Source organism: Brachypodium distachyon, chromosome 3 (genome assembly GCF_000005505.3).
Source record: "Brachypodium distachyon strain Bd21 chromosome 3, Brachypodium_distachyon_v3.0, whole genome shotgun sequence".
In the NCBI taxonomy this organism is placed as follows: Eukaryota; Viridiplantae; Streptophyta; class Magnoliopsida; order Poales; family Poaceae; genus Brachypodium; species Brachypodium distachyon.
Genome location: NC_016133.3, coordinates 6,336,006 through 6,360,927, shown reverse-complemented (window position 1 = coordinate 6,360,927; position 24,922 = coordinate 6,336,006). Strand labels below are relative to the sequence as shown.

Genomic DNA, 24,922 nt, shown 5'->3' with positions numbered 1-24,922 from the left:
GAAAGAGCTAGCCGTCGATCTTATCAATTTTTTATTTTAGCAATCCATCCGTTCCATATTAATTAACACAACTTTTACTAAATCTACGCTAATTAATATGAAACGTAACGAGTACTCATCTATTGTGACCCGTGTAAAATGCACAACCGGACGACCGAGTCATCTCTCTTTGCGGATAGTCATTCTCTTTGCCGATAGTCATTATCATTGCTAACATGTTCCTAAAGACCCGTAGGTTCATGCATGCATGTAATGCTTGAGGCCTTTGGCATTTGACAACATATACAATAATGCTATTTTTAAGGGAAAAAATACGGTGTCATTCTTTACATCAATAAACTAGACTGATCATCATGTCAAGGGTGGCTCTCATAGTTATAATCAATGCATATGTGCCATCATCACGAGATTGGGCTTCATTTTTAATTGGTACTTTAATTATGTACAACACGCCCCAAGCGTCCTATTTCGACAATTTTATGACAGCCATGAGCACCATTGTATACGCGCGTGCCAATACAACACGCATACGAGAGCCACGGCCTTATGGGAGAGTCTATTTCTCATTTGCCTCGGAAATAGTTATTTCTCAGCTAACAATCGTAACCATCCGATGAAGATTTTTATATCCATCAGACCCACATTAATCTTACACGAATCTCAATGATTGAATTCAAAGGTTGTTATCATTGACTAAGAAATAGTTATTTCTCAATCGTCTAAGAAATAGCAAAACCGTTAATAAAAAGGAAAATTGGCATCCAAAAGACAAAACGTCAGGGTTTCGGTTCTCTTTTGTAACTGCCTTTGTGCGGTTTTGATGCTTGCATCTTTTGCACTAAGATTAAGAGTAAGTGAGACGATGAGCACACCATGTGCTGAAACCGGCTACGGGAGCACTTTGTTCGGTGTTATTTTGTGATTTATCCGTCCAAACCCATGCTCTGACCCTATCCTAAATCGCGTGAGGCCGATAAACAACTTTACAAACTCGTCTTCTCATCCATAACATCTCATCGCTGGATTATTTTAGTGAGGGGGTTTGGTAGAGACTCATTTCGTTGGTCAGTCAAAATTAGTTTAGTCCGGCCACATGAGGCCGATGGACAACTTTATTTTCAGGCCTCAAATATGATCCAAAGGCAGCCGAGTCAAATTAAGTGGGGGCACACAGAGATATCGTCGATCTGGACACACTGAAGCAAACACGGGGAATGCATAAAAATATCCCAGCGTGAAACATGCTACCTTGGACCGTAGCGCGCGCAGTGCACAGTGTGGAACATAGTGACACAGCAGCGGTTGGTAGCTCGCTAGGATTGGTGGGCGGCCCAAAAAAATATTCTAAATAAAGAAATAAACGATGCACACCCCTTGCAAAAAAATAAAAATAAAAAAAACCCTAGGACGGGTCCATATATATATATAGTTGCCCTGTAGCGTGTGGTTACAGTTACATGATTGCCAATTACTCCTGCAAGATGTCCACCATCGCCCGGAAAGGTTCTGTCTAGAGCAGTTCTGCTTCCGCCCTTTTCATGCACGGTAACCTTTTTCACGACACTGCAGTGAAAGCAACAGTTACCACCAACGTTGTTTTAATTTTATGATTCAACCGGTCGTTCAGTTTTTTTTACATAGACAGATATCTGTATTTCAAGCTCGGAGATATACATATGCTTTGTTGTACGAAAAGAGCAAGATGCAGAATCTTTGGTATATTTCTCTGGAAGTGCTAACTAGTTGTTGTACCTTCCTATAGCAAAAAAATGGACTCAGTTGAGAGGAGGTTGGCGATCCTTTTTTTCTGATAAGTCTCTAGTATAGTTTGCATCAACCGTACGTACGTGATTGGCTTCCTCGCAAAAGAAAAAGGACAAGAGAAAAGTCTATTTTGAACGCTGAACTTGTACGTATCGTTGGAATCGAACCCTGAACTTCTAATCTTGGATTTTCGGACCCTGAACTAATTAATCCTGGTCGATTAACCCCCTAACCTGAGATTACTCGTTTGTTTCACCCGGGATTGTTGACGTGGCATGTTAGATTGGGATTTTAGATGGGCTCGGCCCATTTTCCACTTCAGCCCACTCTTTCATGTCGGGAACCCTTTTCCACCGGCGACCGCCCTGTGGTGATGCCACATCGGACAAGGACGACATCGCGGCCGCCCCCTCTATCTGCTAAGCAAGAACCCTAGAATTTTTCCCCAGTTTTCGTTCAGGACAAACATATACAAGTCAATAGAGGCACGTGGGGCCCGCATGTAGTGCTTAATCAGCTAATCCCATGCCACGCTAGCGATCCTGGGTTAACCAAACGGACAATCCCAACCGGCATTAGTTAGTTCAGAGGCCGAAAACCTAGGATTCGAGTCCGAGGATTCGTACAAGTTCAGGTTCAACTCTCTATGGACAATAATTACTCGTAGCGGCCGGGTTCTTCCATGCATGTGGATGTGGGGGACAGGGTCGATCGATCGATCGACGGGTTGGTCTAGACGAGAATATGCCCACAGCTCTCTCGTGGCTCGTGACCTCGTCCTGTTCAGTTTAGCGGTAACTAGCTAGCTCTATTCAGCATTTTGTCACGCAACGATCGCACGCATAACACACCGCCTGGAACGACCGTGTGTATAACGTTTTACGTTTTTACGGCGATCATGGATGTGGCTCCGATCCTAGCTACCTGTTGGGCACCCCGCGAGCGCCCGGTCCCCCCTACGCATATATACTCCGTTCAAATTGTCACAAACTTTAACTAAATTTAGATGCATCTACACACAACGTCATGTATAAATACATTTAAATTCTGACAAACTTAACACGCGGGCGCCGGGAACTCGAGAATCCAAACCCGGACGCGCGCATCCATCCATCCGTCCATGCGTGTGACCACTAGCACTAGAGCTGCAGGCAGACATCGATGACCCATCGGGAGTCCCACCCAGCCGCTGTAGCTGTGCACGGGCAGATGGGCGACAGGTTTTGGACGCGACGTACGGTGCATGCGTTCCACGACGGCTGGCCTACCAGGCTTCCTGCTGCTGCTGCTGCCACGGCCCATGTACAGCAACGGTTGCATGCGATCGATGTCGATCACGTGCTCAGCTCAGCTCGGCTCCTTGCCTTGCATTTTACGTACTTTGAACGTGATAAACGACGACGACTGCTAGTCTGCGCGCTAGTGCTAGTGGGAGGACGTGTCCACGTCTAGCATTCATATACGGATGGGGGCAATCCGATCAGATGCAGACAGAAGTCACCGAGAACCAGCGACAAAAGCAGCGGTGTAGATCGCATGCAGGCGCACATGTCACGTGTCTTGGCGACGTCAGGATATATAGCTGGATGGGGCTGATCAGCAATGATTCCGTTCGCGGGATGCTGTTGCAATTTTTTGTTGAAAAGAAATAAAAGCATCAGCCGCTCTAGTTACTTTCTTTTTTCTAAGGCATCATTTGCTACTTTTCTCTGAAAACTTTAACTGCTATTTGATTTTCTTTTAAACAAACAGCTACTGTTACTCCCCCGAAAATGCCCTATTAACTTACTCCGTCGTAACACCTATTATTAAATAGATATAGGGTATGTTTGGTTTGAACCCCAACTAGCCCTATCAAAAATTTGGCATGACCAAAACTTTGGTAAAGTCTTGTTGTTTGGATTGCTGCCACCATATCTACCAATTTTTGGCAAAATGGCTGGGCCTCCATTTGGTTTGCAACCAACCCTTTTGCCAAATTTTGACTGACTTCAATTATGTATAACTTGCCAAAATAGATGGTTGCGTATTTAATTATATATACTGAACCGAGATAAACATTCATACATCAAGAGCACATATACACATGTGTACAAACAGAAATTTTAGGAAACTGAGATAAGGTTGGGGCAGATTAAGCTGGGGATCTTTTTTTGTTGTTGAGGGGAAGAGATCGATTAGAGAGAATGGTTAGCATGATACGGTATCCATGCATGCAGTTGATTGGTTCACTTGCCGTCTCGCTGAAACAGAAAAGCGGCAGAACGGACAGGACAGAAGACGCACTGGCGGCCAAATATTTGGCCAACGATTCCTACGCCCATGACTCGCCCTTGTGTTGGCGAAAAATGCACTGGCATCCATCGACTGGGCTGGGCTAGCCAAAAATTTGGTATCAATGCAAACGGCAGCCAAAAGCAGCGGGCGCACCAATTTTTTGGCGAGGCACGATTTGGCTCAAAAGCACACGCACCCGTATATACCATGACGGATTTAATACGAAGGTTATAGATGTTGGATAAATTTCACTATAAATTTGATCAAACTTTTAGAGATTTGACTTGGGAAACAGGACACCACTGGAAGGACGCATTCCACATGACGTATTGTATGCTTTCCTCTCCTAACATAAGTACTCCCTCCAATCTTAAGTTTTTGTCGTCGTCACAAGAATTTAGAATATATTCGAAGAAGGAAAGATCTGTACAGAGGTAAGATTCCACTTCTGTACCTAATCCAAGTGTTGGTCGATCTATAAAATCTCCGGCCCTGTTCAGAACAGTGCGATGATAACGCAATCGCCATTTTCCCAAATGTATCCCTACTCACAGATATATCAGATATTTAGACGTCCGAGACAAGATCTGTCAAATATTGATCTGACGACATTATATATTATCAAATGCTGACACAATTGTGCGAGACAAAGGCGAATCCGGCATGAGCTTCTCTCGCTCAATCAATTTGTTTATGTCAAATAATTGGACCTGTCAGCTTGTTGGATACTAACGAAGACGACATCTGCTCCGATCGCCCGAAAGCCGAAACGGAAAAAAAATTACTACCTTATCTACCCAACTATATATACTCTCCGTGATTTACAGTTTGGAATTGCAACCCACTTTAATCATTTATGGGCTACAACAATGAAGAATATAATTGCAAGTTCATTTACATCATAAACATATAAGACACTCATTGCCCGTTCCAAGCCTTTGTCCGAGACGAATTCTTCCACTGTTGTATCGCCGCACGCAGCGAATGATTTGGGATTATCGACAAATTAGGAAGCTTGCGCCTCGTGAGCGGCGATGTCATGTACTTCCTGAGCCAAGCTTCGATGGCATGGCGCTCGTAGGTATGTCCATCGGCAACCACATACGGATCATCCATCACCTCCTACATCGAAAATTCGAATCCGTGTAGTTTTTAGCTAGAGGATAAGAGGTGATTACTGAACTGACAATCAAGCAGAATTGGGTTTAGTTACCTTTGTTATGGGGCAGATGAAGTGGGCTGGTGCACACGGCTTCGGATTCCTCATATCCGCCTTACAAGAAATCCTACGCAGAATCTCCTCCAGCTTCGGCAGCACCTCCGAGTCAAGATCAGGCCGGTCTCTGCATTTCAGGGCCGTGCATTGCAACCCGAGCTTCGCCAGCATCTCTGCCTCTGCGAGTGGCCCGCACTCCATGGACTCGGGATACCCTGGTATTCCTTGGGCCGACACCTAGTTAGTACTATTTTAATTGGTGTTCATAGTTTGATCGTTCATTCTTCTGTCGGAGTTCAATTTGAGTTACCCGACATTTGTTTATGGTTGTTTTTAATTTTCTCTGATAGATTATTCGGAGTGCAATTGTTCCGAGTGTCGTGGAGTACACCAAGTTGATCTAGACTAAGGCCAAGAAAAGTTACACTTTTGAACATGTAGACACTCATATTTCTGCATATGCTATTTTGATTTACCATGTGTAGAGATGCATGTGTAGGATTATTTACTTATGACTATGTTTAAAATGTGTTTGCAACTTGTTTAGTTATAGTCCTAGTAGCCTTTGAGACCATTGTCATGCCACCAATTACACTATATAGGTTGTTGTCTATGTTATTTGCAAAGTGCTTGCTATACTATTGTATCGGGAGGGTACAAAACTATCTTCAAAAGTATTAAGAGCTCAGAATGAACGAATATGTTTTGAAAAAGGTTTTCGAAATAAAACAAAAAATGTTTTTAACCGAACGGAGTGGTATGTCGGAGGCCGGTGATTGGTATTTAATTTGGTTCTCCGTTGTGTAATAAAAATATGTACTCTGGATTATTATTTATCGTTAATAAAAATGACATGTGTTATTGGTATTTCAGCTCTGAACTGTGTACTGGCAACCGATCCAAAGACGCAACATACATTGAGATTCTGATCCTCACACGTCCGGGTCGCCACAGATGTATTTTGCAATGAAACGTTTTCCTTATTACAGTGGGTTTTGTTCTATAGAAAAGTTTCGTAGAACGCAAGATTCACATTAATTTTGGAGGACTTCCATTGTGAACTCTGGAAACTCTTAAAAAGATCATTTGTGTTTCCTTAACATTCATAATATGTTTTTATTCTTATGTATGGATCGTATCCTGTGTATGAACCAACAACATAAAAGTCTCGACCTCTAATTATGTATCCAATCTATGTTTGTGTTCCGTATTCCCGTGGTATTAAAATAAACGATATTTGCCCTAAGAAGACTGAAATTGTGTGAAGTTGACCACGGTTGCAGTTTACTCAAAACAAAAAGGCATTATTTGCACAAATACAAGATATATATCCAATATACATGCTGATGCAGGAAACATAGCTTTTATTACAGCTAAATGAGTTCCTTGTTTCCATCACAGCTAAATGAGTTGATACAACAAAGCAACGAAGAGTAGTGCTAGAACATAATGCAAGTCTTACGAGAGCATAACTTAAGGTTCACACAGGGTACATAAGAAAGCACCAAGATCATATTGCACGATAATAAGGTCTTGGATAAGTCTCCTGCAAGGTCATATCTGCCCACGGGTTCAGTGCGAGCAATGGCCCGGTACACTCTTTGTTGCTTTTGTGCACAAGCCTAGCAGAACTCCTAAATGTCACGAACCGGCGGCGCATCTCAGCAGGGTCACGCGATATGCCATAATACTTGCACCAGTATTCATACAATGAGTATATGGCTTCCTTAGACTCAAGCACCTTCCCATCAACAACAGTAAGATAGGGATCTAGTGACCTGGGACAGCGATTCTCTTCTGACTTGGGACCGCCTTTCTCCATCTGGTACCCCTTACCTGAAGAGATGAAAGCAGGATAACATGATGAAGCAAACAATAGGGTCGTTAGATGTGTGATTATTAGAACAACTCCCAATGAATTGGGCCCAATCCCTGCCTGCTTAATCAAATAGTAGATGAGAAATTATATGGAAATTTCAGGTAGTATTAAATTCTGAAGCATTCAGATCCAAGTAAGGAGAAATCCTTTGGGAATTTCAGTATCGAGGATTCATATCCAAATCCCGAAAGAGGCACTTAGATATTAAAATAGGGATTACCTGCGCCGCTGCCATATTTAAATGGACCTAGCTTGTGTGTTTCGTCCAGAAATCTAGCAATTCGACTGAAATTAATGCACGACTGAAATTAAGAGAGCAAATTAACAGAATCTGTTACAGACTAAGGCACAATTGGAGTGAAATGGAAAATTAAGAGAGCAAATAGTTCAATCGTGCCTTAGTTCTGTAACCGGCTTCTGTTCAATCATGCCTTAATTTCAATCCAATCGTGCCTCAGTTCTGTTAATTTGCTCTCCTAATTTCAGTCATGGCTTAATTTCAGTTGAATTGTTGGGCTTATGGACGCAACACAAGCTACGTCTATTTAAACATGCATTGATCATGCAACTAAGTAGCTTGGGGAAGCTCATTAGTTCCAGTCGGCTTGTCGGCTTGGGCGACACTAACTGGAACTAATCAGCTTCGCCCAAACCAAGTGAAACTAATCGGCTTCAGCCAAGCCGACCGGAGCTAATCGGCCTGGCCCAGATCGAGGGCGTATTATTTTTGAAAATTCTGAAAAACACATATTATTTTCAAAAATAATTATTTAATTCGTATTATTTAAAAAAAAATAGCTCGGGGAGATGGATCTAGATTTAGGTTTCTTTGGGGTTGGTGTGCGGCGGCAATTGACTGTTTTTTTAGGGGACAGTTGCCTTTTTTTTAGGGGAAAGGACAGTCGCCTGTTGAGTGCTGGAGGATGTGGTGCTGGTCTTTGCTATTGGATCGCTTTGGTGCATTGATCCCAATTCATATGCCACGAGCAAGGCCGGGCCGACGGGAGTGCAGCCGGTGCGGCCGCACAGGGCCCCAAAATCTGGAGGGCCTAATTTCTAGAGTTAGGGAACGCAACTCGTGTCCTTATCAAACTGCTACCACATTGGGTAACTCGCATTCAGGAAATAGGGGAAAAAAGGGAACGTAAAGTGTCTCCTAAGCTGAAAAAAAAAACTAATGTGATTCCTGGCAGCTGCCCTGAGCCCCCTAGCAGAGCTATAAAGAAGAGAGAGATTCCTAATAAATTCAAATGAATGGTTTCTTTTGGAACTTCAGAGGGGTGGGCGGCCACCAACCTCTCTGACTTAATCCATGCTAGATCCCTAAAATTTATTTGCTTGCAAAAGAAACATGAAAAAAACTTATGAACATGCTTCTTCAGAAAGTTTGATCCTAATGATGATTTCTTTTGGAAGTGTTCTACTTCTTATGGTAAAACTGGAGGTATTTTGTGTGGTGTGAGAAATGACTCCTTTGAGCTTGCTGCTTGTAAGGTTGGGAAATATGTGGTACAACTAAACTTGTGGGATAAAAGAAGGAAAATGAGAAGGAGTATCCTAAATGTGTATGACTTTGCTGAGGAAGAATTTAAGGAAGCTTTTCTTACTGAACTGGCTGATTTTTGTATTGTTGTTGGTTGCCCTTATATTGTTGGTGGTGACTTCAGTATTTTGAGACATGCTGGTGAAAAAACTAAGAGATTTATCAGCTCTCATGCTTCTGATTTGTTTAATTCCATTATCCAAACTATGGGGTTGAGGGAGATTCATATGAATGGTGGTACTTATACCTGGTCCAATAATCGCTTGTCCCCTACACTTGAAAAGCTAGATAGGATTCTTATGTCTCCTGATTGGGAGTCATCTTTTCCCTGGTCACTGTGTCCAAATTGGTTAGGGACAAGTCTGATCATAATCCACTTTTGCTTTGCTCAAATGAAAATGCACCTCCTAAGAAAGTTAGAGACTTCCATTTCAGCTATCTTGGCTTAAACAGAAAGATTTCCTGCCCAAGGTGGCTGAGATTTGGAAGCAACCTGTTGCTAGCAGTGATCCTGTGGATGTGTTTAATATCAAGTTAAAAAGAGTTAAGAAATATTTTAAAGGTTCGGGGTCAAATCTCTTTGGGGCCAATAGGAAAATGAGAAAAATTCTTAAGGAGGAATTGGCTGGTATTGAAAGTTGGGAGGAAGCTGAGAGCACACGGCCTCGGAAGAAAGCCGCATACGCCGAGGAGGCCGTGTAACTCCCATTGTCGCTCCACTTCCAGCGGAAGGTGTTTGGCGAGAAAAATAACAAAACTCTAAGACATAGAGTGTATTTTCTCAACGCGCCAGGGGAAAGAAAAAGGTGCGGGGGTGCCAGTGTACTAATGTACACAAATAAATAAAGAGAAATTAGGGAAACATGTATTTTATTAATCTCGTATCGAGAAACGAAATTACAAGTTCTCTATAAATAATGCGCTCCGTGTGGCCTGCTAGCACGGCCAACATAACATGGGCGATTGTGGTCTCCTTGTTCACGGGGCCTCGGAAAGCTCCTGCTTAATTACATCCGCAGGTCAGGCCTGCAGACCACCTCCGATTAAGCTGCTGCAATGGTGTCGTCTTCAAGTCTTGTCTTCTCCATATGCTTGGTGTAGAAGATGGTGGTGATAAAGAGGAGAGGGGTGGTACGACCCCGCTCCGTCGAAGCTAAGCCACGACTGTTCGATCGTGCAGGTGCCGAACAGCGTGCTCCGCCGTCTTGTCGATGTACGATGAAGTGTCTAGGTAACACACGCCTTGTCAGCTAGACAGGTTGACGAAGTGGCCTTCGCCTCATCGTCACCTGGCCTGTAAAATGTCCGCTTCGTCGGACCGAACAGGATGTCTTGCCGTCACCTAGCGCCGGTGCCCAGCAAGAGCATGTGGTGTGGTGATGTACTTCATCGATACAAGCACATGTCGGTGGAGTGGATTCGCGTCGCCGGTGCTTAGTCGGTGTTGGAGAAGATGCTTGGATGTCGGAATGCCATCGGCAATGCGGATGAGGGAGTAGACTTGATGTTGAAGACGATGATGTAGGTGCTGTCGGAGGTGCAAGAGACCTGGCCATGAGTCAATGAAGAATGCGCCCAAGTGGGCACCGTGTAGCGGCGTCTCGACGGACACCATGTAGGAGGGCCGCCACGAGCGGCGGCATGCTGATGACAAGTTGGTGAAGAGCGCACCAAGGCAGGCGCCGTGTATGGCTATGTCTCAGCAGACACCATGTAGAAGGCCGCCATGAGCGGCTATGTTCATACCTATGATTCATACCTGTGAAAAGTGCTCCAAGGCGGGCGCCATGAGTGGCAGTGTCTCAGCGGACACCACGTAAAAGGCCGCCTCGAGCGGCGGCGTCTCGCACCGCAACAACCTGTGAAAAGTGCGGCAAGGTGGGCGCCATGCGTGGCAGTGTCTCAGCGGACACCACGTAAAAGACCGTCACGAGCGGCAGCGTCTAGCACCGCAACAACCTGTGAAAAGGGTGCCAAGAGATGGCACCAGCTGTGGTGGTGTCTCAGCGGACACCACGCGGAGTGATGCCAAGTAGGTGAAGACCACGTCAAGGCGGGTGCCGTGCATGGTGGTGTCTCAACGGACACCACGTCGAAGAACATGAGCGGTGGCGTCACGACGTCGGGTTGGTGAAGGATGCGCCAAGACAGGCGCCCTGTGTGGCGGTATCTCAGCGGACACCACGTCAAAGGACGCCACGAGCCGCGGACCTGGGAACTGACGGGCGCCTCCCGCTGGCACGGACAACCTGTACGATGTAGATGTCGCCCACAACCGCGCCACCGGCGGTGGCGGTATTCGGGCTTGCGTGGTCGATGATGAAGGTAGCGCCCCGCCTAGGTTGGGCACTACATAGAAGCCGCAGGCCACAACCTTCCGTTGAGCACGACGGCGCTGAGGCGGACAATGGTTCGCTATTGCTGAAGACGACGCCTCACATTGTGCGGGCGTTGGAACATGGTGCTCGTCCTTAACGTGGGGCCAGCGATGGGGCTCGGGTGGACGCCGGTTGGTTATTGATGAAGACGACGCCTCGCATTGTGTGGGCGTCGGAACGTGGCACACCTCCATGACATGGCACCAGCAACGCCGCACGATGGCAATCACGACCGCACATGCGGCCAAGCTCCGAGGATGGCATCGTCGTGGTTGCTTCAAGCCCTGAGCTTTGCAGCCACGACCTGGTCCTCTGCATGGAAACGAGAGATCACAGGATATGTCATTACCTTCATGCGTTCATGTGTCGACGGTTGGGTGGGCGCCCGGAAACAAGCCGGCCGTCTCCACACCATTGCGGACGTGCGGCTCGTGTCTTTGTGTGACAGCGGCCGCTGCCTTCACGCGGCGATACTCGTCATGGGCAGCAAAACGCAGGGGGGCGTCGAGGCGGCTTGACCACCATAGTCCATAGGCGATGAGCGTGGCGCTCAGGTGACGCCGTACGTTGCCCTGCCCTCGGCATGGCCGCTGGCTGCGCGACGGCCGGCGGGTTCCGGAACGTCAGTTCGGCGGCATGCGTGCCCCTGTACATGTTCGCCGCCATGGGCGCGATCCTGCGGCGGAGCCCTCGTGGTCGCCGTCGATCTGCGCCGTTGGCTCCTCCTGGACGCGTCCTCCTTAATATTGGAACCTGTTTTATTTGCTTGATGGTTACCTGTGCTCTTCTGCATACATGGCTTGACGCAGGTTCGGGTGCGGCGTCTCGCCACCCTCCGTTTTGTTCCTGTTCACTCGACCTGCACCTCCTGAAACGATCAGCTCCGCCGGCTCCTCCGTGGACCTGTTCATCTTGGGCGCGTCGTCTCGCTGCCCTGCTTCTTGTCTTGGATCGACTCTTCCTTGGACCTGTTCACCATGGCCATGGGCGTGTCGACCAGCACTGCTCCCCTGGCACCTGTTCGTCTAGGGCGCCGCCGCGCTCCTTCTCTCTACTGTGGCCTTTTCCTGTTCACCTACCTGGACTTGCTCGCCTTGGATGCTCCATGGATCTGCTTGTGCGAGCGTCTGGGCGCGACGTCCGCTGCCTTCCGGTCGGGGAGGGTCTCCGTCTTGGGCGTGTCTGAGCGCTGCCCTCCTCCGCGTGTGTGGCCTTCCTTGGGATCTTCTTCCTTGTTCACCTCAATCTTGGTTTGGGGACGTTGCGGAGTGCGCCGCGCCGCCATCCTGGGCGCGCTCCCCCCTCCGTTTACATGATGGCTTGGCCTTTTATAAGGAGGCAGGGCCAAGCATCACGCGTTGTGCCGTTACGGCCGCTCGACCTGGCGTCCTATATTCAGGCTCGATCTGTTAGTTCTGATTAGAAGATAAGGACTCGTTTAAACTTAAATCAGATATCCCTCTGTATGCTTATCTCTAGCACGGCGATCAGAGCGGCGCAGCCGCGCACACACGCGTGTGGGCCAAGGCAGAGCGATGGCCTATCGATCAGCTTGGACGCGGGTCGCGCATCAACGACGGCTACAAGTGCAACCACCTGATCGATCAATTTCCTGTACAAATACGTGCGCATGTCCAGCATGCACGTAGGATTGATATAGGCACTAATGCATGTCGAGCATGCACACATGGATTAATTGATATTGAACACCTTCACGTGTAGAGCTGGCTGATGCACGCATACACTTGATCTTTTTTTCTTTCCGGTAACACCTGCACAAGTATGCTAACTTGCGCTAGGCTCTTCTTTGTTGATCTAATATTGCGCCGAATTTTGCTACAAAATCTCGTCAAACAAATGCCCCCTCAGCGAGTTAAGTTCGAGCGCAAAGCCGATCGGACTTTACTTTATGAAAACTTTTCCTAGTCACCAATAGGGCGTGAATATTTCATCGCAGCCTTGCCTTTAATTTAAATCCTCCTTAGCCTCTCATGTGAGTGCTCGCCGGGTTACCGTCTTCCCTGATTGTGTCTCCATCTTGTGGCGAAATACCATGCCACGCCTTGATTCATCTTTATTTTGTAGCGAAAACCACGAATGATACGACATCAGTCACTGATGTTTGGCGGGTCGGAGATGGGCAAACCCTGTCTATTCATCAGTGGCGGGTGGAGATGCGACCGACAGTGATGCTAGTCATCACTAACGGTCGTTTTACTCATAGGCCGTGAGATATACTTCGTTTTGTAGTAGTGTGATTTTGCCAAGGGGTTAAGTGCAAAACGGGTTTAAGTGGATTATTAGTTCCACCAGATTTGATCTGTGCCGTTTGATCCGGATCCAACAGCCCTCGACGAAATTTTTCACTAGATACTTCGTCTCCGTCGTAAATATAAAATGCTCTTGCATTGTTCTAAGACAATATTGTAAAATTTAATCAAGTTTATATATAGAAAATTTATTAAATCTACAATATATATCAAATAAGTATACTGTCAAGGTATATATACCACGATGGATTTAATACAAAGGTTGTAGACATCGGTAGATTTCTCTATAGTAAGTATATTCGAAGAAGGAAAAGTCGGTATTCAGGTAAGATTCCACTTCTGTACCTAATCCAAGTATTTGGTCTATCTATAAAATCTCCGGCCCTGTTCAGAACAGTGCGATGATAACGCATCTCCATTTCTGCAAACATGTTCCGACCTACAGATATATCAGACATTTTGACGTGCCGGGACAAGATCTGTCAAATATCGATCTGACGACATTATATATTATCAAATGCTGACACAATTGTGCGAGACAAAGCCGAATCCGGCATGAACCTCTCTCGCTCAATCAATTTGTTTATGTCAAATAATTGGACCTGTCAGTATGTTAGATACTGAACGAAGACGACAGCTGCTCCGATCGCCCCAAACGGAAAAAAAAATTTGCTTACTTCCTCCGACCGGTATTAAATTTATCTAAATACGGATGTATTTAAGTAAAAAATGTCTGCATATATGTAATATTTCGACAAGTAGTTGTGGCCGGAGGGGGCAGTACCTTATCTACCCAAGTATATATACTCTCCGTGCTTTACAGTTTGGAATTGCAACCCAATTTAATCATTTATGGGCTACAAAAATGAGGAATATAATTGCGAGATCATTTACATAATAAACAGGCAAGACACTCATTGCCCGTTCCAAGCCTCTGCCCGAGACGAATTCTTCCACTGTTGTATCGCCGCGCGCAACGAATGATTTGGGATTATTGACAAATTAGGAAGCTTGCGCCTCGTGAGCGGCGATGTCCTGTACTTCCTGAGCCAAGCTTCGATGGCATAGTGCTCGTAGGTGTGTCCATCGGCAACCACATACGGATCATCCATCACCTCCTACATCGAAAATTCGAATCCGTGTAGTTTTTAGCTAGAGGATAAGAGGTGATTACTGAACTGACAATCAAGCAGAATTGGGTTTAGTTACCTTTGTTATGGGGCAGATGAAGTGGGCTGGTGCACATGGCTTCGGATTCCTCATATCCGCCTTACAAGAAATCCTACGCAGAATCTCCTCCAGCTTCGGCAGCACCTCCGAGTCAAGATCAGGCCGGTCTCTGCATTTCAGGGCCGTGCATTGCAACCCGAGCTTCGCCAGCATCTCTGCCTCTGCGAGTGGCCAATCGGTCTGAGACATGTCGAGGACGTGGAAAAGCAAGCCCTTTTTCACGGCGTTCTCCACGCTTACAATGAGCCCGTGTGGGCGCTTCCCGGTTAGCAGCTGAAGAATGATGACTCCCAGGCCGAATAGGTCCGATTTGGGCCGGACTGTCCCGGTTTGCTGGTATTCTGGATCCATGTAATACAGGGTGCCAGCGACGATTGTGTCTGTGTATTCAGTTTGGCAGTCGGGAACAAGGTCAGATATGAGCTTGGCGAAGCCGGCGTCGCCGATTTTGGCTACGTAGTTCTTGTCCAAGAGGATGTTTGCAGGTTTCAGGTCCCGGTGGACTATCGGCTCTGGTTTCCTCCCGTGCAAGAAGGCGAGCCCACAGGAGACTTCGAAGATGATCCGGAACCGGAGGAACCAATGCAGTGGCTGACGCTTTTTGTTGTTCAGGAGTTGATCTTCTAAGCTTCCGTTCTCCATGTATTCGTATACGAGACAGCCCATTTCAGGGCAGAAACCGATCAACAGAACCAGGTTGGGATGGTGAAGTTTGCTAAGAATCTCAACCTGCACGCATCAAAATCCATATAACATTAGTAATGAAGCCGTTTTTGTACTACTAATGATCCTAATTCTTTTGGATAAGAACTAATTATCCTAATTGGGTGAGTATCTATGAAATTATGGATTATACCATATTAATTAGAGCCATGAACAACCATGCTTTACCTCCCTCAAGAACTCGTCGGTTTTGTCGGTAGAATCCTGCTGAATGACCTTGACCGCTACCTCAATGTGATCAAGGGTGCACCTATACACATTCCCATAGCCTCCCTCGCCGATCTTCCTTGCTTCGGAGAAGTTGTCAGTGGCGAGTTCTATTTCATGTTTGGAGTACCGCCTGCAGCTTCTGGTGTTCGACAGAATAGCATCCACGATCTTCTCCTTATCCAGAGACATCATGCTGCCTACCATTTCAGCCTTGTGCTTAGAGTAGGCCTCCCGGGTGAAGGACCATTTCGCTTGCTCGACTTCTTTAATGGCCTCCAAATGTTTTGCTTTCTCATCGGCTGCTTTCTGCTTCAAAGTTTCCTCCGTATGTAGCGCATGCTCCACCTTTTTTGCCTCTTCAGAACATTCGGTAGAAAGTACCTGAATCTGCGACATCACGATGACACAGATGTAGACAAATGCTGAATTACAGTAAGAATAGTAATCTGAAAATATTTACTCAGATAACCTTTGTACCATATGTAAGCAGTATTATGAAGGTAAACTCTTGGAACAGCATAACCATATAGTGACAGCAACTTCTTATCCAAAATATAGTGACAGCAACTTCTTAAAGCACCACAAGATGCTCAAGAGAATTAACCTTTTTCTTAGCATGGACAAGATCTTCGCAAGCTTTATCATACATCACCAAGGTTTCCTTTAATTCCCTCCTCAGTTTTTCTACTTCATCTATAGATTGACACTGTAGATAATGTCAGGATAAGATACTTATAGCATATTCTGGAAGCAAATATCTGTAAAACACATATAACTTCGCAATAAAATGGTGGTCTGCATCACTTTGATGCAGAGGCCGGGGGTTCCCCCTTTTCGAAAATAAATAATCGGAAACACATATGTCATATATGAAACCATAATGCATGGTTGTCAATAATCCATACCAGTCAAAATACTCTATATTTTACAAATGGAAGATAGACCTAAGTATCTGACCTCATCACTTGAGCTTGAGGCAGCGTAAGGAACTTCCTTCAGGGTGCTATGAGAACCATAGCTTTGCTTTACATCTCTTCCGGTTGTCTTTGCACCTACACTTCCCATATGGACCAGTTCACGGCTACCTGAACTTCGACTAGCATTAGAAGAAGTGCTATGAGAACCACGGGCCTGGGAGCATGACATTGAGCATGACTCAGCGTCTGTAAAGTTGTCGAACAGCAAGCTCCTCTGTGTTTCCTCAAATTCCTTGTGACTCATTGAATGAATGTTTAAGCTCGTGCTAGATTCCTCAAAAGAAGAATGTACTGATACGTAATGAGCATTAAACATTAAAACTAGCAAAAGGAGGAAAGATGGCATGGCAGGAAGATAAAATAGAGGATATAAAAGGCTCATTTTCAGAACTCTGTACATACTGGTTGCTTGAGGATGGCCTGCAAGTTTCACGATCACTCTTCGTTTGCACACAACATATACATTGCATGAATTTTGTGTGCTTTTCAGGACAGCAGTGGCCACATCAGGAATGCTCAACACCCTGCATTGTGGATGCAAACGTAGTGTTAAGTAATACTAAGTGCTAATACAAAAGATAGTATGCATATCACAGGCTCAAAGCTAATGAACGATCAGATGTCCAATGAGTAACAAATACAGTTGAACTATTATGTAGTCCTGTTGTTTAATGGAACCAGGGCGTGCCGGCGTGGTCTGTTTTTCTGAGAAAACTAGATGCAGTTATAATCAGCACGGTCAAATATCAAGAAGTTTCTGAATCCAGAGGGCGTGAGAGGAACCCCGTAGGTCAGCACAATACGGCAAATTATTACTGAAGTCAGCTTCAGAAGCTAATGACCAAAAGTAAATCTAAGTAAAAGTTCAATGCCAGGAAAGAGTACTACAAACAATAAACAATAGAGCTTCAAGTACAATCATTTTGATGACTCGGTTATGAAAACAAAACATGATCTAGGTCTTATGTCAAACATATGAAATGTATATGCAGAAAACGGCGGCTTACCAGATTAGCCAAGTGCCAACAATCACCACTAGTACATTGCAACGCACACATCGTGTATAGCGTACACAGTACACAGCTAGTATACCAGAAGAAATGTGACATGACATGAGGTCTACCAATCTCTAATTAAGAAATGAACTTTAATTGTTACCAAAGGCATTTGTTCCCGTACTCGAAATTAATAGCCCAAAAAAGGCGGGCAAACGCTTTTCTCTCTGGCCACCTTTTAATTAACTGCGCAACGAACGATCGATCATAACACCCTAGCTAATAGTAATCCAGATTCACTTACGCTAACCCAAAAAGGGAAAAAAGGGGAGATGTGAAGAACAAGAAATAAAAATCAAACGTGCGTACTTGTGGAACCAGCGGAAGGAGGCAGAGGCGGAGCCGAGCACGAGGCTGCGCACGCCGGACTCCGCCGCGTACCGCAGCAGCGCCTCCGCCACGCCGTCGCCTTCCACCACCACCGTCTCCACCTGCGCTTAATCAAAATCCCCAATCAGACGAAACTCGTGCGACACGGCAAGTAGATAAAATTGATTTTACTGCTGACTCTGTTCTGGCCGGGCAAAGAGTGAGTTAGTACTGACGGTGATGTTGGCGCGGCGGTCGGAGAGGCGGCGGAAGGGGAGCATGGCCTCCTGGGCTCGCGCGTGGCGGTCGCGGGAGAAGGCCTCCGCCGCCTCGCGGCCTACCCTTGCCACGGGCACCCGCTCCCCGCCTTCATTGCCGCGGCCCAACACACAAATTTATTAATTAACCGTCATCCAGCCATCCAGGGGAAGAAGGGACGATGAGGAAGAGTATAATGCTGGTCTGCTTACTTGGGGAAGGGACGAAGGAGAGCGGGGGGATGACGTGGACGAAGGCGATGGAGACGGCGGCGCCGTCGACGGCTTGGAGGATGCCGGCGGCGGCCCAGCGCGCGGCGCGGCGGCTCGCGCTGCCGCCGGGACGGACTGCCACGGCGACGGTGGGCGGCGGCGGCGGCGGAGGGTGGACGGCGGAGGCCGCCATGGTGCTGCCCAGGTCGATGCGCGCCTGCAGGCTCGATGGTCGTGTCCGGTGGACGCGCGCGCGAGAGGAGGGGGGGCGGGGGGGGTATGAGATCAAGAGCTGGGCAGCTGGCGCCCGAAATCAGTTTGGTCAGTTAGTTGGAGCAGAACCGGAAGGGATGTTTGGAGTTGGGTTCGTTTGTCGTCAGACGGATTTGGGATTTTGGCTTTAGTTACTCAGGTTTGTTAGGAGAGTATATTGCCGTGTCAAGTGTCTAGGGCACAACTACCAGCTTGGCTAGCTTCAAGATGGTAATGGTACGTCCATAGAGCATGGGTGTGCAGGATTTTGTCCATGTATTCTAGCGAGCAGGCACCCGAGGATTTCCAGGCCTGATATATGTTCATCTTTTTTTTTTCCGGTAAAAAGGATGTAGTCCGTATTAAAACTTAGGTATTACAAGACAAGTCTCGGAGAACTAGCTCCACCACAGGCGGTGGACCAGAACCCAACAACAAAATCGTATGCTGCTCCACTGTAGCCAGGTTAGCGAGGGCATGACTCGTGTGGTTTTGACCTCTATCCCCCTTTACAAAAACAACTTCTCTATGTAGACACAAAGTTATAATCTCATTCACCAAGCAAACTGAGAGCGGTCTTACCCTGCCCCAGACCCAGCACGGATGACTGCCACACAATCCGTCTCCACCATCACCAGGGAATCGCTATACTCGCAAGCAAGGGCAAGCCCTTCCATGCAATCACATAATTCTGCTTCCTCCGGGCCCGAACAGTGGGCGAGCACACGGCACGCAGAGAGGATAATCTGCCCCGCCTCGTCCCTAAGGAGCATACCCCTGCCCCAGCTGCGACGAAGGAGCATGGAAGGAGCTGTCAGTGTTCAACTTAACCCATCCAGGTGGAGGCTTCTCCCAGCGTTTCAGGACAACAGTGGTTTGGCAGGCTTGGCCGCCATAGACTTGAAGTCCTGGACCATCTGTTTCCCTTTCACCGGGTCTATAAGCGGATCAATCTCGAGGTCCAAAAGTGTAGACATATAGCCCGAGAGAAACCTCAAAGAGCCCTCAACCGAAGGAAGCGGCTTCGCGTGCGTCACCTCATTGCGAGCAAACCACACCCGCCACAACAACATTAGGAAGAACGAACACTCCTCCACCTGCAGGCCAGCTATGCACGAACGCACCCAGCAGGGCCGTGGTTAATGAACCGATGTATCATCAGGCAGTCGCCAAACCTGCCTCATAGCCTCCCAGAGTTCCCGGGCATGAGGGCAAAGGTACAGCGCATGCACCAGGTCTTCCACCTCCAAACCGGCCGCAGACATTGCAAATACGAGTGACCTCCATACCTTGCCAAAGCTTGTTCTCTTCAGTAGCCATTCCATGCAAACACTTTGACTTTCGACGGCGCATGACACGCCCAAATCTTCCTCCAGCATGGATCTTCGCCATTCGGGTAGGCACTGGTGGAAGCTCTTCCACCCCGATCTCTTTGCAGCTCAAACGCAAGATGATAACACTACAGGAGAATCCTACATTGCCGACGGCCCGAAGCCTTCGGCAAAAGCCTTTGCCGGTGGCTTTTCCTCGGGGCCGCCGGCAAAGGGCGTCGGCACGTAGGGCAAAGGCTTCTTTGCCGGTGGCTTTTTTACGGACCCTTCGGTAAAGCCTTTGCCGGAGGCCTTTTGCGGCTTTCGGCAAAGAAAAGTAGCTAACGGGACGAAACGGCACATGATGGCTTTGCCGGCGACCAGCCTTCGGCAAAGAAAAAAAACCGTAATTAAAAAAAATAAAAAGTAACACCGCCGGTGCTGCTGCAGGTTGCCGCTGCTCCTCCTCGCCGCCGCTGCTCTCGCGCTGCTACCCCTCGCTGCTGTAGGCCACCGCCGTTACCCCTCGTGTCGCCGGTGCTGCTGCTCCTCGCCGCTGCTCTCGCGCTGCTGCTGCTTCATGCCTCGCCGTCGCCTCTCCTCCTCGCTGCTGCTGCCGCACCGCTGCCTCGCCGCCGCTGCTCTCGCGCTGCTGCCCCTCGCTGCTACAGGCCGCCGCCTCTCCTCCTCGCTGCTGCTGCTGCCACGCCGCCGCTGCAGCCCCGCCACCGCTGCTGCCTCGCGCCGCCGGCCGTCGAGGAGAGAGAGAGCAGAGGGGAGAGAGCTCCTGCCCCCCGTCGAGCAGGGCCCGCCTCCACCCGGCTGCTGCTGCTGTTGGAGAGAGGGGAGGAGCCGCGCAGGTCGCCGGAGCTCGGCCGCACGGGGAAGAGGCGGCGTGCGCGCTGCTGCCTGCCTGCACAGGAGCCAACGAAGAGGAGAGCTCGTGGGGGAGAGAGATGACAGAGAGATAGGGGGAGATAAGACAGAGAGAGAAAAGAGATGTGGCTGGGAAGAGAGATCGGGAGAGATAAGAGATCGGGGGAGATAAACAGTCAGGAGCGCGCCACGTCATCGATCCGTGGCACAGTAACGCGGATCGGTGACGTGACCAGAAGCTTTGCCGGAGGCTAGGCCGCCGGCAAAGTTTTTTTTTCTACATGTATATATTTGATGAGGTTTGTTCTATTTTAATTTTGTGCATTGACCTAAAATTTTTATGCCAGGCTTGTATACCCATAATGTGATAACATACCAAAACTTGCTAATTTTAGATAAAGTTTTAGTATTATTTCATTTTTTCCTATTAAACGGCTCTAAAAAATGATAAATAATTATTTTTACATATAAGGTGTTGATTTTAATTCACATTACTCATAATTAAAGCTAAAAGAACCACAGTAAAAAATTCAACTCAAAAAATGGAAAAATTGTTGTGAAACTTGGTTGATCGGGACTCAAATTTGGAGGTTCATTTTCGAGATCGTGCAATTTGTGAAAAATGTACCATTTTGATTTTGTGTAATGATTTGAAATTTTTATCCCAGCCTTATATACCCATAATATGACTCCATGGCAAAAATTGCTAATTTTTGACAAAGTTTTAGGATTATTGATTTTTTTTATAAAACTTCTCTAAAAATGATAAATAATTACTTTTACATAAAAGTTGGTGGTTTTAATTCGCATTACTCATCATTAGCAGTAAATGAAACCATAGTAAAAGAATCAACTTAAAAAGGAAAATCTTATTGCAAAACTTGGTTCGGGACTCAAATTGGACGTTTGGGTGCTAAGTTCGGGAACTTATACGAAGATGTTGCAATTTGTGAAGCATGTACAATTTTAATTTTGTGTATGGACCTGTAATTTTTATGCCAAGTTAATATACCCACAAAATGACACCATGCTAAAAATGGTTCTTTTTTGACAAAGTTTTAGTATTATTTCATTTTTTCCTATTAAACGGTTATAGAAAATGATAAGTATTTTTTTTACATAAAATGTGGCGATTTTAATTCATAGTAGTAATCATTAATGACAAATGAAACCACACTAAAAGTCTCAACTCAAAAATGGGTCAAAGTAATGCAAAGCTTTGTTTGGGATTCAAATTTGGATGTTCACTCTTGAGATCATTTATTTTGTGAAGTATGTACCATATTCATTTTGTGTATTGACTTGTAACTTTTATCCCAGTGTTTGTTTGATCATTTGCCCACCCTTGCCACCGGCACCCGCTCCCCGGCTTTGATCATTTGCCGCGGCCCAACACACAAATTTATTGATTAGCCGTCATCCAGGGGAAGAAGGGACGATGAGGAGTATAATGCTGTTCTGCTTACTCGGGGAAGGGACGAACGAGAGCGAGGGGATGACGTGGACGAAGGCGATGGAGACGGCGGCGCCGTCGACGGCGGCTCGCGCTGCCGCCGGGACGGACTGCCACGGCGACGGTGGGTGGCGGCGGTGGCGGAGGGGGAACGACGGAGGCCATGGTGATGGTGGCCAGGTCGATGCGCGCCGGGTCCGATGGTTGTGTCAGAGCCAGCCTGGCCCGGTGGACGCTTGCGCGAGGGGAGGGTGTATGAGATCAGAGCTAGCTAGGCAGCTGGCGGCAGCGCGCGGTGTGGTCTGGCCTCTGCCTCTCTGGTGTAGCGTGTCAGTGGGAGAGAAGGCTAACCGTAGTCGGATCTTTGAGTGGGTTCGTTCGTCGTCAGTCGGATTTGGGATTTTGGACTTTTGGTTTAGTTACTCTGGTTCGTTTTTGTCTGTTGCTGTCAAAAATACTACTACTCCTAATTAAGTTTGTAACAAAAAATGGAAGTAGAAATTTATTACTTAAATGAGAATTCGGCTACAGTCGTCCACAATTGCTCATTAAGCAGAACGGTACATAGTCGCGTAAGGAATACCAGGATCAAATGTCATCGGCAATCATTGCAATGATACCGCTGATGGAAGAGAGGTCCATCGCCTAGCTTAGACAACCGATAAGAAGGCACTCTCAATGATCACCGACATACTAGTAAGGGAGCGCATGGCCTGCAAACCTTTAAACACGGTCAAGGCTTCCGCCATCTCTGCATTTGGACAATTGGCAATGTGATTCCAAACCAAACCGAACACGAGACACCCACTCTTGCGGAGCACGAATACAATAGACTATGTGGCTGTTTTTATACACAAATGAAAAACGGGTATGGATGGGGTATAGGCTATGAGCATAAATGTTATGCGAAGCTGGGTATAGCAAGTTTTATTTTAATTGAACCAACGAACATATTTTGAATAGAAAGTCAGTAAATCTTTTTTAACCTTAGTTGCATTTATTTGGACAATAAAATCTTCCATGGTCGACAAAAGTCAGGTACAGTGAGTCTTTTCCATGGTCAATTAAATATTTATGTTCATATCTTCAATGGTTTAACAAAAGCGTGATGTGTGATTTCATTGATTTTTGAACGCTCTAAGCCGCACCGCAGGTCGGATTCATGAAGCATGCATCCATATTTAGCTTGACAGCAGCACTCGACGATGGAAGACTTTCTTCGTTTAACCGGCTGCCATTGGCCGGTTGGAGACTACCATCCCTATTACATATTTTCGTTTGTTGTTTAAAGCCTCGTTGAAGCATTTTATATCATACTTCATTAGATTGATCTTAGGATGAACAAACTTAGCAATGGAAATATAAACTTAAAATAAAAATAAAAAGATGAGTTGTTACAAACATATTAAAGGAATAACCATAATCATCGGGCAGAGTAGATTACTCCATTATCACCAACACATATTATAGTCTGGAAACACTATCCAAAATAAAACAGATGCGTAGTTAAACACCATTAATCACAACGTATAGTAGCCTTCTTGTTTGTGGATGTACAACAATTAAAGAATAGCATCGTCATTAAAAATGAAGGATTTTTACGATACCCCTGTACTGCTCAGCAGAGAGGAGCAGTATATAAATCTCAACCGTTCATTTGTGGAGGGCACAATAGACATTTCTCATTTAAAAGAATTAACAGTAAAATCAGAAATCTAAATCGCATCAAGCCCATTTGGGTCTTCCGGTGACCGATCGCCTCTGTCTCCAGGCGACCTCTTCCACGCTGGTCTCCTGGCCCTGGCTGCTAGCCGAAACTGTCGACGAACTCGCCGGCAAGCTGCTCGTCGTGGTGGCCGCCGCCTGCCGGCCATAGCAATTGTAGACCTCGTCGGTAAGCTGCTCGTCGCGCTTGCCAACGGCCCCAGTCCTTGTTGACCTCGCCGGCAAGCCCCGTCTGAGTCCTCGTTGACCTCGCGAGCAAGCCTAGCGCCGCCGGCCGGAGCCCTCGTTGACCTCGCCGGAAAGACCCGCGCCCGACATGCCTTCTCTGATCCAGTGAGAGAACTCTTATTTTCTTCCAATTTACCACCAAGACATATCTCTTTTTGCACTTTTTTGTGGATCAACACAAGGTCTGTTCTGATTATTTTTTGCAAGTTTGCATTTCTAAGCTGCAGCACTCCGTTTGAGTTGCATGCTACCTCGTATGGGCTAAAAGCAATGATCTTATGCGGAAAAGAAAAACATTATGATGGCAATCAAGCATGGCAAATATTTGGAATGGAAAATAATGGTGCAGCTAGATTCCAATTTCCAAACTTACAGTCCCACGTTCCAGGAATACTGAAAGGGCGTGTGAAACACGAGAATTAGCGTGAGGATGTTTGTTTATCGACATTGTTGTTTGAGTTTTTTTTTGTCTACTGTTGTTACCATTTTCCCTTCTCATTTAAGGGCGTGTATAATGGGATGACGTCAGCCTTCTGTTAGTGATGTCACATAGGATAAAATCTGACGTGCAAAAGAGAGAAATGAAGAAAATGCACAATCCTTATCTTAATTAAGAGATGATCTCTTGACAAGAATGATAAGACAAAGATAAGGCAAATTTCCCATTGTACTAGATTTTGCCTTTTCTTAACATTTATTTAGTTAATTTTATTCATCTAAAAATTAATTTTAAGATATAACAATAAGAGATAACCCATTGTGCAACGTGTTTTGTTG

General features: G+C 46.5%; 2 protein-coding genes and 1 long non-coding RNA gene across 6 annotated transcripts; 1 reads left to right on the top strand and 2 right to left on the bottom strand.

Moving 5' to 3' along the window:
• Positions 1-4,959: 4,959 nt before the first annotated feature.
• On the bottom strand, positions 4,960-5,497 carry LOC106866352 (U-box domain-containing protein 34-like). Its single transcript, XM_014900431.2, has 2 exons — positions 5,255-5,497; positions 4,960-5,163 (listed from the first exon to the last, which is right to left on the bottom strand). Exons 1-2 carry the CDS (start codon positions 5,456-5,458, stop codon positions 4,960-4,962), a joined length of 408 nt encoding a protein of 135 aa, XP_014755917.1. The 5' UTR covers positions 5,459-5,497.
• Positions 5,498-5,503: 6 nt separating this feature from the next.
• On the top strand, positions 5,504-6,448 carry LOC112271535. Its single transcript, XR_002964625.1, has 2 exons — positions 5,504-5,694; positions 6,131-6,448. It is a non-coding gene; the product is annotated as an uncharacterized LOC112271535 (long non-coding RNA).
• Positions 6,449-14,024: 7,576 nt separating this feature from the next.
• On the bottom strand, positions 14,025-20,872 carry LOC100842143 (U-box domain-containing protein 34). 4 transcript variants are annotated; one of them, XM_010235741.3, is made up of 9 exons: positions 18,302-20,872; positions 18,068-18,198; positions 17,832-17,953; positions 16,870-16,991; positions 16,448-16,758; positions 16,095-16,196; positions 15,449-15,877; positions 14,537-15,286; positions 14,025-14,445 (listed from the first exon to the last, which is right to left on the bottom strand). In XM_010235741.3, exons 1-9 carry the CDS (start codon positions 18,492-18,494, stop codon positions 14,242-14,244), a joined length of 2,364 nt encoding a protein of 787 aa, XP_010234043.1. In that variant the 5' UTR covers positions 18,495-20,872; the 3' UTR covers positions 14,025-14,241. The 4 variants fall into 4 exon arrangements, with proteins under 4 accessions (XP_010234043.1, XP_014755659.1, XP_014755660.1 ...); XM_014900173.2 differs by having other exon boundaries at positions 16,448-16,991; XM_014900174.2 differs by lacking the exon at positions 16,095-16,196 and having other exon boundaries at positions 16,448-16,991.
• Positions 20,873-24,922: the final 4,050 nt, after the last annotated feature.

Bases quoted from the DNA above. Each gene is read 5' to 3' on its own strand.
- LOC106866352 (XM_014900431.2), bottom strand. From the start codon at position 5,458: ATGGAGTGCGGGCCACTCGCAGAGGCAGAGATGCTGGCGAAGCTCGGG. The intron at 5,164-5,254 runs GTAACTAAACCC...TTTTCGATGTAG, and splicing joins TCATCTGCCCCATAACAAAG to GAGGTGATGGATGATCCGTA.
- LOC100842143 (XM_014900173.2), bottom strand. From the start codon at position 18,494: ATGGCGGCCTCCGCCGTCCACCCTCCGCCGCCGCCGCCGCCCACCGTC. The intron at 16,992-17,831 runs GTACGCACGTTT...TCCACAATGCAG, and splicing joins TCCTTCCGCTGGTTCCACAA to GGTGTTGAGCATTCCTGATG. The intron at 15,287-15,448 runs GTAAAGCATGGT...TGATGCGTGCAG, and splicing joins CCGACGAGTTCTTGAGGGAG to GTTGAGATTCTTAGCAAACT.